Source organism: Podarcis muralis, chromosome 1, assembly GCF_964188315.1.
Source record: "Podarcis muralis chromosome 1, rPodMur119.hap1.1, whole genome shotgun sequence".
Taxonomy (NCBI): Eukaryota; Metazoa; Chordata; class Lepidosauria; order Squamata; family Lacertidae; genus Podarcis; species Podarcis muralis.
In genome coordinates, this window is record NC_135655.1 from 43130666 (window position 1) to 43147368 (window position 16703).

Below are 16703 nucleotides of genomic sequence, written 5' to 3' on the forward strand. Positions count from 1 at the left end.
GCAAGACTCAACTAACACTGGGGTTAGGTTCTGGGGACAGCACCTAAAGCCAAAATCGCATATAGTTGCGTTTGATGGCGCAAAGCTTTCCCCCCCGGATGTCCACCCCCTTTTTAATTTTTGCTAAGTGTGTAAAGTGGATTGCATACAAGTTAAATGCATGTAAGTTGCGAGTTACCTGCATACCTCATTTTGCGGCTGGGATCCGTTCCGGAGCTCCAGACACTAGCCGGAAAGGACACAGGGTAAAGTGCCACGTCTGCGCATGAGCGCGGATTGGTTTGTGCTTCTGTGCATGCGTGAACGTGATTTAGTGCTTCTGCGCATGTGTGAGCGGCAAACCTGGAAGTAACCCATTCCGGTACTTCCGGGTTTGCCACAGACGTTCGCCAGAATGGATGCTAGATGAGGCAGACGTTCGCATAGGTATTACTGTATACACACATGTAAAACACAGACACTAAGTCCTTGTAGCTCCCATGCAATCTGGTTTTCATATGATTGCCCATGGGAATATGTAAGATTGCCAGTGGTTGTGAGCAAGTAAGACGAGCCTGCTGAATCAGGTCAACGGTCCTCTAGTCCAGAAGCTGACTAGACGCCTTTTGTAGTCCTGCAAGCTACAATCCAGCTACAAGCACAACTGCACTCTGCCCACCTATATTCAGAGGCATAATGCCTGCAGGGCGCGTATGGAAGTAACAGTTGCATAAACTGCTTCTATGCAAAGATATATTTGTAAAAGTTTTCTAAAACTGCAATGACCAACTCTTTGTATTTAAGGTTCTCTCACTCATCCTGGTCAAGCTAACAGTACCTGAAGAACACTGGAAACCTGTTCAAGTTTCCTTTATGCATTATTTACTCTAGTCACTAAATTTAGACGAAAAACAAGTCACACAATGTCCTCCTTGTAATGTAATGCTAAACCTTGGGCTCACACTCTCCCCAAGTCTTTGGTGGAGTCATGAGGAGAAATAAGCTTTTGTTTCTGCTTAAAATTAACTGCAGTTTGTCATGTCATTCCAACCCAGACAAACTGCAGTCCATCTTAACTACAGTTAAGTTGAAACAGGCCCATTTCGAACCATAACTTTTGAAGCTGGCTTGCTTCAACTAACCATAGTTAATATCAACCAAAGTTTAGGGTTTGGTTAGAAGAATAAACGGCAGTTAACATAAAACAGAAGCTTTAGATCTCCTTCTTGCAGTCCCTCACTAGAGGGGGAGAAAGAAGGGAAGAGCACATAAGTCCGAGGTGCACTGTAGTAATATTAAACCCCCGTTTAGCACTGCATTTGAATGCAGCCACTAACTATTGCTAATCTTTGTTGTAAAAGGAGCACCAGTCAGTAGTTTAAACGATTCAAACACTATGTACATAGAATAATGATCTTCCAAAGATGTGTTATACGAACCTAACAAAACAGGGACTAAACGGTCTGGTGGGCTACTAGAACTTGAGACACAGACATTTTACAAACGGTTGGTCCAGAAAGATACACTTCAAAAGCCAAAATGTTTGCTTCTAGCTTGGTTTTGACCCCTTCTCTTCACAAGCTCTACCATGCAAAAAACTATACAGGCTTTAGGGATTACAATTGCCAGATCCTGCAAAAGTGGGACTGTTAGTGATCCCTTTTCTACCATTAAATGCTGTAGCAAGAAGGTAGTCATTACAGCATATGACATAGGGATATCATTTCCAACCTGTGACATAAAGTTAGTTATTACCCCTTTCTTTAACAGTCTGAGATGACATTTATTATTCGCTTTAAAGAGACTGTGGGTGGGGGCAGTTACAGCACAACCTTTTCCCCTAACTGGATGAACAGAAAGCATAGACCATCTTCTATCTGCATATGCTAATTGAGCATCCCTACATTACAGGTTTCTATTATTCTTTTTATGCAAGGTCTTTCTGCCCCTAATGCAAAGCTGGCATGGGGATAAATTCAAATTCATTCAAAACCAAAACATTTGAACAAAAGGATTGCCTGGTGCAGAATCTTATTTTATTGTAATGCCAAATGGTTAACACAGGTTATGTGTGGGTGGGCTGGAAATGCTTTTCCAGCTTAAAAATATTTTTAGATACTTAATACTATTATTTGCTGCTGCAGGTTTAACACTGATGCGTCTTACCACTTTCAATGGTTCTAATTTTTCCACACAGAGAAGCTTCAATATTGGGTAGAATGTAAATAATGTGATTAAGTAACTAAATAGCATAGAGTATACACAACCCTGACCACATTATTCCACTCCAAGATCTATCTATCTATCTATCTATCTATCTATCTATCTATCTATCTATCATCTTCTTTCTTTCTTTCTTTCTTTCTTTCCAATTTCATTTAACTCAAGCAGTTTGACTTGCATACAGCTGAAAGGATTGCTTACCTGCAGCAAAGTGCAGCTGTGCAAGTTGGGGGAGGAGAGTGGGAAATTGACATCCAGCAGGAAATCTTTATTCTTCAGAAGCCGAGTCTTATGCTGGTCATCTTCTTCTGGTTCCCTCCAGAAACGAAAGTGGTGGAGCCTGTAGGCGGCTTTCAGAGACAGGAAAAGAGCTAACCATCTGAAAGAAATCACAGTAGACACTCTTATTCATACCTCTGAGAACAAGGACTTAAATACAGGCATACCTCATTTTTTTGTGTCTCAGATATTGCTCCTTGCGAGGACGCAGGTCCAGCTGCAGGCAGCCCGGCTGCTTCCAGGGAAGGGAAGCTCACCACCACCCTTCTTCTGGCCATGGAAGTGGAGCTGGTTAGGGCTGGAGATGGGTTTGTCCCCTTCCCCCTTGCAGCAAGGGAGCCCCTGGCTTAACCGACTACAGTACAGTGTACACTATGAGATTGCTTCCCTTGTTGTTGTTATCACTATGACCATTTTTAATGCCCAATTATTGGTTTTGTAATTGTCCAGTATTCCAGCATGGAACATATATAATTATCAGCTGTAAACATTTTGCTATGACAGATACATGCACCCATTTTTCCAGCCTATTTATATGCAAGTGATTTTTGAAATAAACACACACAGCGTCCCGTCCCCCCCCGGGTCATTGTTTTAAGATTCAACAGAATTGCTCACCTGGCTAGATGTCCCTGATGCATGAGGTTAGCAATCTCTGCTGGAGAAACATCAATAAACCGTAGGAAAGAGAAACAACTCTCTTCTTCAGCACCTATAAAAATGACATGGCTGAGAATAAGCATCTGCTACAGGAAACAAGAGACATAATACAGTGCTGAAAAATGCAGATTCCATCTACTTAGTACTGAGCTACAAAAGATAGTTGATAATAAGAATTAAAAGTACCATTATACTGGGTGCTAATATGTTCTAATTTGAAGTATAGTCGTACCTTGGATCCCAAACGCCTTGCGAGTCGAACGTTTTGGCTCCCAAATGCCGCAAACTCTGAAGTGAGTGTTCTGGTTTGTGAACGTTCTTTGAAACCCTAACGTCCGACACGACTTCCACTTGGCTGCAGGAGGTTCCTGCAGCCAACTGGAAGCTGCGCCTTGGTTTCCAAATGTTTTGAAGTGAAACAGACTTCCGGAACGGATTCCGTTCAACTTCCGAGGTACCACTGTACTATGTTTAGTTCTGAACAGACTAGGGAAGTAATAGTGCCACTGTATTCTGCTCTGGTCAGACCTCACCTGGAGTACTGTGTCCAGTTCTGGGCACCACAGTTCAAGAAGGACACTGACAAACTGGAACGTGTCCAGAGGAGGGCAACCAAAATGGTCAAAGGCCTGGAAACGATGCCTTATGAGGAACGGCTAAGGGAGCTGGGCATGTTTAGCCTGGAGAAGAGGAGGTTAAGGGGTGATATGATAGCCATGTTCAAATATATAAAAGGATGTCATATAGAGGAGGAAGGTTGTTTTCTGCTGCTCCAGAGAAGCGGACATGGAGCAATGGATCCAAACTACAAGAAAGAAGATTCAACCTAAATATTAGGAAGAACTTCCTGACAGTAAGAGCTGTTCGACAGTGGAATTTGCTGCCAAGGAGTGTGCTGGAGTCTCCTTCTTTGGAGGTCTTTAAGCAGAGGCTTGACAACCATATGTCAGGAGTGCTCTGATGGTGTTTCCTGCTTGGCAGGGGGTTGGACTCGATGGCCCTTGTGGTCTACTCCAACTCTATGATTCTATGATTCTAGTTTAAGATCAATCTCGTTAAATGAGAATAAGTAAAAAAACAGAGCTCTGAAAAATGAAGTATTTGCAAGATAAACCAATAGATGGAAAATCTCTTATGAAACAATGGGGGAAGCAGTGATGGCATACACCTATAGATTTAAGAAGACTGCAGGGGGTCAGACTAGAAGCCCCTTGAGGGCTCTACAATTGCTCTACAATTCTAAGGTGAGTTCTAAGGTGAACGATTGTTCATTTATTGAGGAGAGGGTGATAAAGATTTCATCTACAGAAAGGAAATTTGGGTTAAGCATTAAGAACACCAAAGTGTAAAACAGTTCAGGAACGGAATAATCAATCTAGAAGGCACTGCCTTCCTTGGAACTTCAATTAAAATAAAAATTCTAATCCTAATGCCAATAAAATGTCTTCCTTCACATAATGAAATAAGCTAACTTCACCCTTATGTTTTTCAACCTACCTCTCCTATGGAAGAGAGACTGCTGGATGTGGTCTGGAGCAAAAGGAGAAAGTAAAAACTGCAACCACCTATAAATTGACAGAAGAATAAAAATGGGACAATTTAAACATATATTAATTAACTCCTGTTCAAAGTTTTGTTTCTTTTGTATGCTACCCTTCCTCTAAGGAGCTCACAACATTGTTTTTGCCTAACAATGCTGTGAGAGAGATTAAGCTTCTATTCAGTCACAACAGCTAAAATCCATGAGTTCTCAATTGTTTTCTCTAGGCTACAACCACTCCAACAGGGAAGATCCCAAAATGGCTTCAAAAAGTACCAAGAAACCTCCTCCATGTTGCCCAGAGAAAGGACTTCCTTGTTTGTTTTGAAGCCATTTTTAGTCTTCCCTGGTGCATTTGTGACTTATTATTTCTCTATGTCCCATTAACCATAGCTGTGAGTGGCTGATTTTTCAGAAAGCAATTGGTTAGATTGGTCCCTACATATTTTGCTTTGTAACTCTTGCTCTACAGGGTCTTCTGACTTGCTTTTTAAAAAGGAAACAAAAAAATGAAAGGTTAGAATCTGGATCCCCTGCTGGCTCTGGGCCCAGTATAGCAGGTTCACCTATATCTTCCCTCTTGGCAGGTCTGCCAACATTGCTTACCTGTCCCGTGAGTGGTTAAACACCCTGATTTGCCCATGACGGTAGAGAAACTTTGAAATCTGGTATGGCTTTACTGAAATGTGAAATGGAGACCAAGTTTCTTGTCGTTCAAAGAGTTCTGGGTGATTGCAGACCTATAAAGGAAATTTAAGTCGTCAGAAACTGCAGAGGGAAAACCTGTGTATTAATTCTTCATAATAGCTGGGGGAAACTTGGACAAATTGCGAAGCACGTCCTTAATAGGACTACTTGATTAAAAGTGGTTTGAACATCGTAATTTAAAAAGTTAATCATTTTAGGCTAGGCACATGTGAAATCTAGGCAATATAACTGTGTTCTCGATTGCCCATCCTGCTTTCTTTCCAAAGGATTCACTCTTCCCAGCACAAATTAATTTGTATTGTGTGAAATGGCTAGAACTCCAGCTGTGACCTATTAGCTGCAGCATACAGCCACAAATAAAGACTGACTGCAACTTGTTCAGTGTTGCACTTGAATGTAATGGAATGTAGGTATCTGGTCATTTTTGCTGAAGTGATCATCAGACAACCGTATCAGTGTGACCAGTGTTCACAAACCTCACCTTCCGGAACTGCATGACTAGATTCATGAGGCTACTGGTAGTGTTCTGTGCTTGCTGGGTTGTACCCATGGAGGACTGCAAAAGGTCATCAATAGAAATTTTGTTCTTCAAAGCCTGGTACAGTAATTTTTGCCGGCTGGTTTGCTGGCAATACATAAGGATCTCAATCTTAAAGAGAAAGAGAGAAAGAGATTGAAGCATATTAAACTGTTATTGAGAGAAGACAATAGCAGAGCTAGGTTCAACCCATACACAATCCATGAATGACTGTAGTGGATAGGGCACTCACAGCCAGCACAACCTGATTAAAATTAAAAGAAGGCCTTCCTTGATAAAAAAAATATTTTTAAAGAGTGCACAAGACATAGTGTCGAGATGGGGCTTGCTAGATTTCCCCTAGGAGGGAACAGCATGGATGAGGTGGCAGCTAATCTTTCAAAACTGAAATCCAGAAGTAGGGAAATGAAACAGAGAGGCAGGGAATGGAAACTAAGCCAACAAATGTTATTTGTGAGATATCATGATGCATTATAGTCAATGTTATGGAATAGGCATAATTTTGTGGACTGAAAAATGCTAACAGTAGCTGCATGACAGAGCATCAGACTAGATACTCTGGGTATGATAATGCAAAGTCTTCTTTGGACTTTTAAGTCTGATTTTGCAACATTTGATTGTTGCGTTGAAATGCTGCTCATTGCACATAGAAAGCAAAACCAAAATCCACTCCTACAATTACTACATTGACAATAAAAAACTAGGTTTCACTACTTTCATTTTCATTTAATCGTATCTCATAACTGCTAGCAGTGACCAGTTTATAAAACTGAAGTGATGCAGCTAAGGTCTTGGATCTGCGAATGAGCGCATTCTGATAATTGACAAAAAGGTTTGGATACACAAGCTGACAATGCAGCATCTGTTCATTAACTGACTTTGCTTTGGAAAGACTGTGCAGCTTTTAGGATTTTTATGGTCATATTTTATATTAATGTACAAGTTTTGAGAGAAGATGACAATACCATTTGACTGTGCTGGTAGAAGTTCAATAACTATTGGAAAGGGAGAGGCCTTTTGAATTCTGATTTAAGGGAGAACACGAAAACTGTAAAGCAAGATATAATTAAAGCCTTAAAAAAAGGAAACAACATGAGGGTAAACAGAATTTAATTCTGTTTGGCACCTTATCTGACAGCTCGTTTTCCACATCTTTTTTGATTCTCCTCAACATGAAAGGCTTCAGGATCATGTGCAAGCGAGAAAGCTGATCTGAAATTTGATGAGAAAGAAACAACAAGCTATGATTAAAAACTTGTCCGTTTGCATTTCTTAGTACAGAAAATATTGATCTGATGTGTGGAGATCTTTCCTATTCTAATTCATTCAAGAGGGTTCTGGAAGCTTCTCTGTGTGAAAGAAACAAGCAAAAGGTTCATGATGTTTGGGCTATTCCTTCAGAGAAGCTGAGTACAGCTGGCTTAAACTGGTTGTGTTATCTTTTTTTGTCAAAGTCATGCTGACTATGATAATAGGCCAGAAGGAGCCTGGGCCTCTCTCTTTCTATCTCTTTCCTTCTGGTGTGCTGCTGCTCTGTACAAAGCATGCTTAATGTTAAGGTTTAGTCTTATTATAAGTTATTGTAAGTTTCAGTTAAGTCTACTGCAACTGGTCTTCTTATGGACAGCGCCAATCCTAAATGTATTGGATTTGTGACCATTATGCTCATTTGCCTTCAGTAGCAGTAAAGCTCTGCTGAATGAAATATTAAGTGCCTCTGGTCCATTTTTGGCGAATCCTGCAATGTGTTTAAGTTTTTAGTCTGCTAACTATACAGTTGTACCTTGGAAGTCAAACAGAATCCATTTAAGAAGTCCGTTTGACTTCCAAAACGTTCAAAAGCCAAATTGCGGCTTTTGATTGGCTGCATCAGAAGCCATGGAAGCCCTGTCGGACGTTTGGGATCCAAAAGAACATTCGCAAACCGGAACAATCACTTCCAGGTTTGCGGCATTTGGGAGCCAAAATGTCCGAGTTCCAGGGCGTTCAGGATCCAAGGTACGACTGTACAGTAGAATTCTGCTCTGGATTGATATTGAGTCGAATTCATGACTAAACTAGGTTCTACTATTTTGGTTGTCATTTAGCCAAATTTAATAGTTGGGCCAGCAGTGACCAGCTCATAAAACTGAAGTGATACAGTCTATGTCTGGAAACTACTAATGAACACTGACAATTTAAGTTTTGAAAATAACATGAAGTCGTCATAACTAGTAGTTGCAAGGAACTTTATCCTCCATAAATGTGTCTAATCCCCTTTGAAAGGTATCCAATTTGGTGTCCATCACTAGATCTTGTAGCACTTAATACTCAAGTTTATCTATATGTTGACCTAGGAAGTATTTCACTATCCCAAATCTCAGACACTGCAGTATTCTCCTTCCCTATGTGAAAAACTGCTACTGCTGCTCTTTCCAAAAACTCATCTGTAGTCTTATCTCAGCTTCTACAAAAACAATCCTTAGCAGCACATATTAAGTCTATCTGAAAGTAGAGTTAAAAAGCAATTAAGGAACAGTTAACAATTCATTTTGGTCACTGCAGGCAGTTCTGCTCAAGCTGCAGAATTCTCATGCAGAAAAGACAGATTCCTGCACAATACTCACTCTCATCAATGGCCGATTTGTTCTCTGCATGGCTTTCAATATCTTTAGAAAACCACTCATTGAATTCCTCGTGCGAGTCAAACAGTGTTGGCATAATGAAATGAAGCAAAGCCCAGAGCTGCAACATAAGAGCAAAAGTAAGTACTAGAAGTTAACCCACCAAGTAAGTATACTATAGAGTCTTGCCAGTAACTCTGTCACCACTTAAAAGGAAACCTTTCATTAACTATGACGGAGAAGCCCCTCTCCACATCTGATAGTAGGGTGAAACAGATCTTTCCCTTTTCTAGTTCCAAACCCAACGACTAGGATAAAGCTATGGGCACAGAGTGAACTCCAGAAAGAGAGGTCAGCAAGAGTGCAACTACGCAGATTGCACTAAAATAATTCTGTTCTCTATGAAAGGTGTCTCAGAGTCACACACGTCTGGGTCACTAGCAAGCTTCTCTGCTAGGAGACGAGAACATGGTGCTGTAAATAAAGAAGCAAGACACAGAATAACCATCTTCCAGATGCATAAAGTGCCCTGACTGTGATTCAAATGCAGAATGAAGCTCTTCTGCCAATTCTCCCACCCTTCATAGTAAATTTTCAGTATAAAGGGTGACTGGGTGCCTATTTGCACTTCAATAATAGTATCCCTTGCTGCCTCATTCATAGTGGGTGTCCCCTTCTGGGACCCTGAAGAATAAGAAAGGGAGAGAGCAGGCCATGTGCAACTAACCCAGCAGTGTAACAACTAAGATTTTGCATCTACTAGAACTGTAAGGATAAAAATATCATCTGTGACCAGTGAGTGTACCACAAGATGAAGCAGGGGTCATTTACACAGCTATTCAAGGGGTTTCTGCTGAACAGTTAAACTATCAATATATGTAAACTGTGCAGCACCTATCAAAATTGAAGCAACTTCATTATCCTAGTCAGTCAGCTTATGTAGATGTTCAAAGTCCATAAGAAATTGTGAAAACACAGAATCATTCATTTATTCTTTGAAAAACCATTTAACTGGTCTATTATGCATCTTTAACAATTTTCAGTCCAATGAATGGGATATAATGCTTCCGTTCATTTGATCCATGGTTATTGTTATGGTACAGTATCCAGGAACATGGGAATGATATAAGCAAACATATGTGGACTTCTACTAGAAAAGTTCCACTGCCAAAAAGGAGAAGCTAGCTTTTAAACAGAAAATAATAGAACTGTTGCAGTCCAAGCAACAAATGAAACTTCAGCCTGTGTGGAGTTTCCTCCCGAAGCAATCAAATTCCATGTTTAGATACTGATCAGAATATCTTTGTTTATAAGTTAATCTAGAATAGTGTGAACTGGAGGGAGTCGTGCATACCTCAGCCATGGTGTTTTGGATGGGTGTCCCAGTCAGCAACAGTCTATTTCGGCACTGGAACTGAAGCAGAATTTTCCAACGAACGCTGAAATACCAATGTTATTTTAATTAATAGAATTTAGCTATGATAAAAAGTGGCAAGAAAGAACATTAATGTATAAGGTATCTTCTAGGAAAGAGAAAAGACTACATACAATTTTCTTATCATGTTAAGTCCCTACATTCCATTTCTTTCCTGAAGTTATTCTAGAGATGCAGCATAATGTAAACCATATGTTGATATAAACAAATAATGTCAAACATTACTGAGCCATGAATACATCTGACCACTAGCTTCAGTCGTGACCCGCAGTCTGTAGTGGTGCTGCCATTGAAGATGGTGCAGAGGCTGCAGCTAGTGAAGAACGTGGCTGATGGCTGGCTGGCGAGGCGGCCTATGGGATCAAGCATTGCTGCTTCTGAAAGCACTGCACTGGCTGCCAGTGAACTACCAGACACAATTTGAAGTGTTAGTAAAAAGGTAAAGGTACCCCTGCCCGTACGGGCTAGTCTTGACAGACTCTAGGGTTGTGCGCCCATCTCACTCAAGAGGCCGGGGGCCAGCGCTGTCCGGAGACACTTCTGGGTCACGTGGCCCGCTAGTAAGCGGTCCCTATTTATCTACTTGCACCTGGGGGTGCTTTCGAACTGCTAGGTTGGCAGGCGCTGGGACCGAACAACAGGAGCGCACCCCGCTGCGGGGATTCGAACCGCCGACCTTTCGATCGGCAAGCCCTAGGCGCTGAGGCTTTTACCCACAGCGCCACCCGCGTTAGTACTAGCATACAAATCCCTCTGTGGCTTGGGACCCAAGTACCGAACAGATAGCCTTCCCCAATACAACCATCTCAGACTCTATTGAGTGGCAGATGAGGCCACAACTCGGTTGGAGCTAACACAGGATAGGGCTTTCTCAGTGGTGGTTCCCCATTTATGGAATGCTTCCCCTGGAGAGGTAGGTCTGTCTCCCTCATTACTTTCAGAAGGCATTTAAAAACAATCCTGCATACCCAGGCATTTAATGGCAAATAGATAATGTCCCTGGCAACATTGAAATCATTGGCTGAGATAATGTTTTTAACCATCTTTAGATATGTTTTTTGTTAGCTATGTGTTTCCCAACCTGAGCTCCTTTGGAAGGCAGGTTGGGATATGAACTGAATTAATGAAATAAATATAATAATAATACCCAGGGATTGTATAATGTGCTACAGAGGACTCAAAGGGAAACATCTCCTCTGGGGAGCCGGGCTTACTGTATTACAGGTTCAGTCAAAGTTTATAGTCTTGGATCTAGTGCTTGCAGGGATAGCGTCTTCTATGGCTGCTTCAGCAAGACTTTGAGAGCTCTCCAAGGTCCTGCAGGTACCATGGATTCCTGATATAGACGATTGCCTTGGGACGCTGCCAGGTTTCTCACAGGAAAAGGACAGCTTTCCATTCAAGTAGGTTAACACAACCCCAAGAATTTCAAGGAGGTGGGTGCTACCGATCAATTCCAACTTAATAACTTGTTAAGAAAGATTTTGGGAAAACATTCTTGCATCCAGTTGAAAAAGTGAATTTTCCAGTCACAAACTGCCCAGATTCCTTTGGGATGATAAAGTATGGGCACCTTGATTTATGTATCAAAATTTATATACCGCTTGATTGTGTTTGGCTTTTTTAAAATAACCTTCTAAGCAATCACAACAGTGTATATCCAAACTAGGTCACGGCAGCTTGATCAGAGATGGAAAAATATGTAAGAAAAGAACTACAATATTAAGCATTGTAAGATAGTATAAATCTGTTACAGCCGTGTTTCCTATTCTATCACTGGCCAAAAAGACTCAAGAATTTTTTCTTTCTTACCTAGAGCTACTCTTCAGTGCCTGTGCCTCATCTAGCACCATGTATTGCCACTTAACCCGTTGAAAATACTTCACATCTTGGACTACAAGCTGATAACTGGTGATCACGACATGGAAAGGAGCATCCTGAGTATACAAAGTCTTCTGCAATTATGAAAACATATTTTAGTTATATAAACTGAGTTGACTCGTCAGTGATACTAAGGTAAAATATCTGTATTCAGGAACTCAAACATTACATTCCCCATCTTTTTCCATATTCAATGCCTGAGTTGGGGGGGGCGGGGATCCACACACCACATTAAGAACATTGTTGGTATTCTCCCTTAAAAGTATACCTCCAATTTCCTAACTAGAAGGTCCTGTATCATAATGCTTTAAACCACGACATGTAGTTCTACCACTCAGGAAGCAATCTGCTTGCTATAGTCAGACTTCCACTTACATTGTTCTAAGAGTCAGGGCCAAAGTAGTAGCAGATTCTTTCATAAGAAGAGCTCAAATGTTGGAGCAGGGAAGGGAAATTCCCAGAAGTTCAGAACAGAAGCACACAAGGAAAGGGGAGAGTAAACATAAATGCTGCAATTGGGCAAGAGAAATATAGGATATATAATGTGGACTAGTGAGAACTGGGACTTAAGAAGAAGAAGGAGAGTTTGAATTTGATATCCTGCTTTATCACTACCCTAAGGAGTCTCAAAGCGGCTAACATTCTCCTTTCCCTTCCTCCCCCACAACAAACACTCTGTGAAGTGAGTGGGGCTGAGAGACTACAGAGAAGTGTGACTGGCCCAAGGTCACCCAGCAGCTGCATGTGGAAGAGCAGAGACGTGAACGCGGTTCCCCAGATTACAAGCCCACTGCTCTTCACCACTACACTAGGAAGGCTGTACAATATGTGATTTAGAAGAAACACAGAGGTAGGTATCGTAGGGAAGATGAATATTAAACTAAAACTGAAAATGGGAACAGCATAATGGATACGTTTATCATTTGTCCTTTGGGGATATATTTTCATAGTCTATTGTAAATGAACAAGTACCAGAAAGGCTTTTAAAATAAGTTAAGACGTACCTGACTCCAGAATTTCCTGATCACTTTTCGGTCATGGGGATTTCCCCAGTAAGGTAGCACCTAGGACGGACACACAAACAAATGTCAAGAAAGTGCTTTCTAACAAATCTGAAGAGAAGTGGAACTATTTCATATTTCTGCCCTAAGCAAAACACTACCCCCCCAAAAAAAATCCAATAAAGCATTATTTTTCATGAAGGCAGGCTGAAATCAGAGTGCAATTCATAGCGTAAAAGAAAAATGCAACAATATTTCTAAAAGCACAGATTCTATTTGTAAGATATTGCTGAACAAGAATAGAAAGTTGATTCCAGCATCAATTTCTCTTTCAAATGTAATACATTTAATGCTACGCTGCCATCTGCTGATAAAGATAGGAACAGCATAAAACAAATTATGAGTATGTATGTACAGTATAGTTTCTCTAGGGCGCTTTTCACTTTATGCAACAACTACATGAAAATTGTGGGTTTTTTCTGATAAATATGTAAAGTGTGAAGTAAAGACATACAGTCCCCAAACAGACATTGTACATATACCAAGGAGTTGCACTCCTCTGGCTGTTGTCTGCATCTTGCTTAGGGACATGTTCTCTTCCCTCCACACTTTACATGCTTACCGTGAAAAATGTTGGTAAAGCCAGCTGCCATGTATAGTGTGAAATAACAATAATAATAATAATAATAATAATAAATTTATACCCCACCTATCTGGGCAGCTCCCAACAGAATATTAAAAACACGATAAAACATCTAGGAGGACTTGTGGGCTAGGCACTGGGGTGATGGGACAATCCTCTCAGTGTACTAAGAACCCAAAAAGGTTATTCACCAGAAATTTAGAAAACAATTAGAAAATTACAGCTAAAAAGGCTGGGGAGAAGAGGGGAGAGAATGAACCAACATGCTTCTTACACCCTCTCAATTTTCAGTCTGAGCATATAATAGAACAGGAAGTTAACTGTGGAATCATTTCAAGAATGCTTGTTACCTTAAACCTAGGAACAAATCTGGCAAACTCCTGATGCCAGTTGTTTAGGGTGGAAGCCGGTGAAATAATTAAAAAGGGTCCCCAGATGTTCTCTCTCTGGAAGAGGAAAGAGAACTTAACTGAATGAAGCAATATCTGAAACAACATTAAAATAATAATAATAATTTTTTATTTATACCCCGCCCTCCCCAGCCAAGGCCGAGCTCAGAGCGGCTTACAAGCAATAATAAAAACAAGATGAATGATTACAACTTAAAAACAAAAATAAAATACAACATTAAAATAATGGAACATTAAAATGTAGCCTCATTGCAGGAGGAGAAGGAAAAGAAAAAAGAGAGGGAGGGAGGGAATCAAATTGGCTCCAAGCCAAAGGCCAGGCGGATCAACTCTGTCTTACAGGCCCTGCGGAAAGAAATCAGATCCTGCAGGGCCCTGGTCTCATGAGGCAGAGCGTTCCACCAGGCAGGAGCCAGAGTTGAAAAGGCCCTGGCTCTGGTTGAAGCCAATCTAACTTCCTTAGGGCCTGGGACCACTAGGGTGTTGCTATTTATGGACCTTGAGGCTCTCCATGGGGCATACCAGGAGAGGCGGTCCCGTAGATACGAGGGTCCTAGGCCGTGAATGAAATATTGTGGATAAAGAAAATATATAGGCTATGAGGAAATTATGTAGAAAAATATATACAAAGCTCAGTTAAGATAATGGAGCAGTAGGGCTATAGATCAGGAGGGGGTTGACTAATACCAGGAACACAGAAAATGTGCAGCTATATAAGTCCTGGAAAGGCACTTAAGAATAGCAAAGCAGGTCAATTTGGGTGATGTATGGACTGAAAATAAATGTCAATGCAGAAATGTGTAAGCTGAGGTCCATTTAAACCACATATTAAGTACAGGGGTTGTAAAAGAGAAAGAATCCACCTACCTCAGCCAGATGCGCTAACAAGGCAATACTCTGCACTGTTTTACCCAACCCCATTTCATCTGCCAGGATTCCATTGATGCCCTGCAAGAGTTACAGCCACTTTACAAGTCTAGTCTGAGCAAGACAGACTAAAATGCCCAAGAGACAGCTAGAAAATCAGTAAATTACTGGAGCCCACTATCCTCCCTCAAACATCAGGTGCCACTTGCAAGTTCCATAATATCTGATATCCTTATAAAGGATTTTTTAATTACAAGACTATGAGCCCAGTTCATCTACTGGCAATGCATCCCTTTCCTTGGAGCTATACCAAGAAGGAACTCGGCTCAAAGAACTAGCTTCAAGTAACAATCGCATACCTGCTCATAAAGGTTGGCCAGCCAGTTCATGCCTTTCAGCTGGTAACCTTTCAGTTTACCATTGAAAATGGTAGGTTGTGGAATGTCCTCTCCTGCCCGGATAGATGGGTTGGCAAGGCTGTAACTTTCTCCAAAGCCGCTGCCAGACCTGTTGGCAGCCCGAAGGGCTGCTGCCCGACTCTCCTTAGCATCTTCATCAAATGACCGTGTCTAAACAAGGAGAAGTGTGGGGGGGAAAGGTTATAACCCCATGAAAACTTAGTGGGACGCCATTACCAGTGGACAAACCTCAGTAGTTTCTACATGAGTAGAATCAGGGTTAACAAACTCATTGTAGTTATATTTCCCTTTCCCTTGCTCTTGCTTGAAAATCAGCAGAAGCCAGCTTTCTCATAGTTTCGATAGACACAGAATTCCAAATTAACAGATTTGTGGTGCACAGACTAAACCTAGTAATATATAAGGCAAGCTTAAGTGTCCCGTTCCTGTCCCAGGCACTCCAGAACACTTTACTCCATTGTTCTTTCTGAGTACTTACCTGGGCCTGATGAATCCGATAGGCATCTTCGGCATTCTTCAGGGCCTGAGCCTTGTAGTAGTTACTATCTGAAAATACCACCAAATATGGAAAAAGAAAAAAGTCCACATGGATTAATCTCAAGCCTTCATAGATAGGTCAAACACATACATATCCAAAAGCCTGCAATACAGCAATGACTTGCATGATTCACCTAAATCATGCCGGAGTTCAGTTCAACTCCTTACCATAATCCTCCTGGGTAATGTTGACTACGACACCTCCACCAATATCAATCTGCCTCTGGATAGAACTGTCTTCAAGTTTCCTCAAGATTTCCTCCTGGATTCCATCGTGTCCTATATCACGTTTGCGGCTCATGAAGTGGGCATACAGCTCAGTCTGCGTAATCAGGAAGTTAAGTTTTCTCTGCTGCCGTTTAGCCTAAAGTAAGTTACCGAAGGACACAGGAAATCACAAAAGTGCTCACTTTGGCAGGACATATACTAAAGTAACCTCAAAAGAAGTTAAAACAATACAGGTAATTTTGATGACTGTAAACATATTGAAGACTTAATTATATCCTTGTACCATTTTAATATCAAAGTGATGACAATCACCCTACTACTGCAAAAAAAATTTGTTCTTTCTTGCTAACCTTGAGATGAAATCTTATGAAAAGGCACCGTATGTTTATAAGGTAAAGTAGACCTTGGCTGGATTATACAAAAATTAAAACAGAAAATAGAGCTTAGACGGCAACAAAAACAAAATACATTTTCAGCTGATGAGAAACACAGCCAGGCCTTTCTTTAGTGGCTTGCATATTGACACAGTAAAAGATTACTGTTCAGGGCATGTAAAGAGATCTTATTTCTCAACTAAAGGAAACCAGCACCCTAGCACAGAAAATTGTGCTATGCAGGCCAAAGGACATCTGGCTTATCAGATGCACTTAAAAAGTATCACTCAGACCTGCACCAATGTATCCAGAAACATTAAAAGTCTTTCCCCGAGGTCAAGGGTGAGGAAAGGTTGGCCCACCAGTTGCTTTTGGCTG

General features: G+C 41.1%; 1 protein-coding gene across 3 annotated transcripts in view; it reads right to left on the minus strand.

The window, feature by feature from the left end:
• INO80 (INO80 complex ATPase subunit) overlaps nt 1–16703 on the minus strand; it is a 55555-nt gene that overhangs the window by 21881 nt on the left and 16971 nt on the right. For all 3 annotated transcript variants that reach the window (XM_028723094.2, XM_028723088.2, XM_028723079.2), the window contains exons 10-24: nt 15892–16087; nt 15665–15732; nt 15127–15336; nt 14768–14848; nt 13841–13936; nt 12851–12910; nt 11778–11920; nt 9885–9969; nt 8534–8651; nt 7054–7139; nt 5871–6038; nt 5288–5421; nt 4639–4706; nt 3100–3193; nt 2404–2581 (exon numbers count right to left, since the gene is read on the minus strand). In XM_028723094.2, coding sequence (XP_028578927.2) covers nt 2404–2581; nt 3100–3193; nt 4639–4706; nt 5288–5421; nt 5871–6038; nt 7054–7139; nt 8534–8651; nt 9885–9969; nt 11778–11920; nt 12851–12910; nt 13841–13936; nt 14768–14848; nt 15127–15336; nt 15665–15732; nt 15892–16087 — 1785 coding nt within the window. The remainder of the gene's footprint in view (nt 1–2403; nt 2582–3099; nt 3194–4638; nt 4707–5287; nt 5422–5870; nt 6039–7053; nt 7140–8533; nt 8652–9884; nt 9970–11777; nt 11921–12850; nt 12911–13840; nt 13937–14767; nt 14849–15126; nt 15337–15664; nt 15733–15891; nt 16088–16703) is intronic.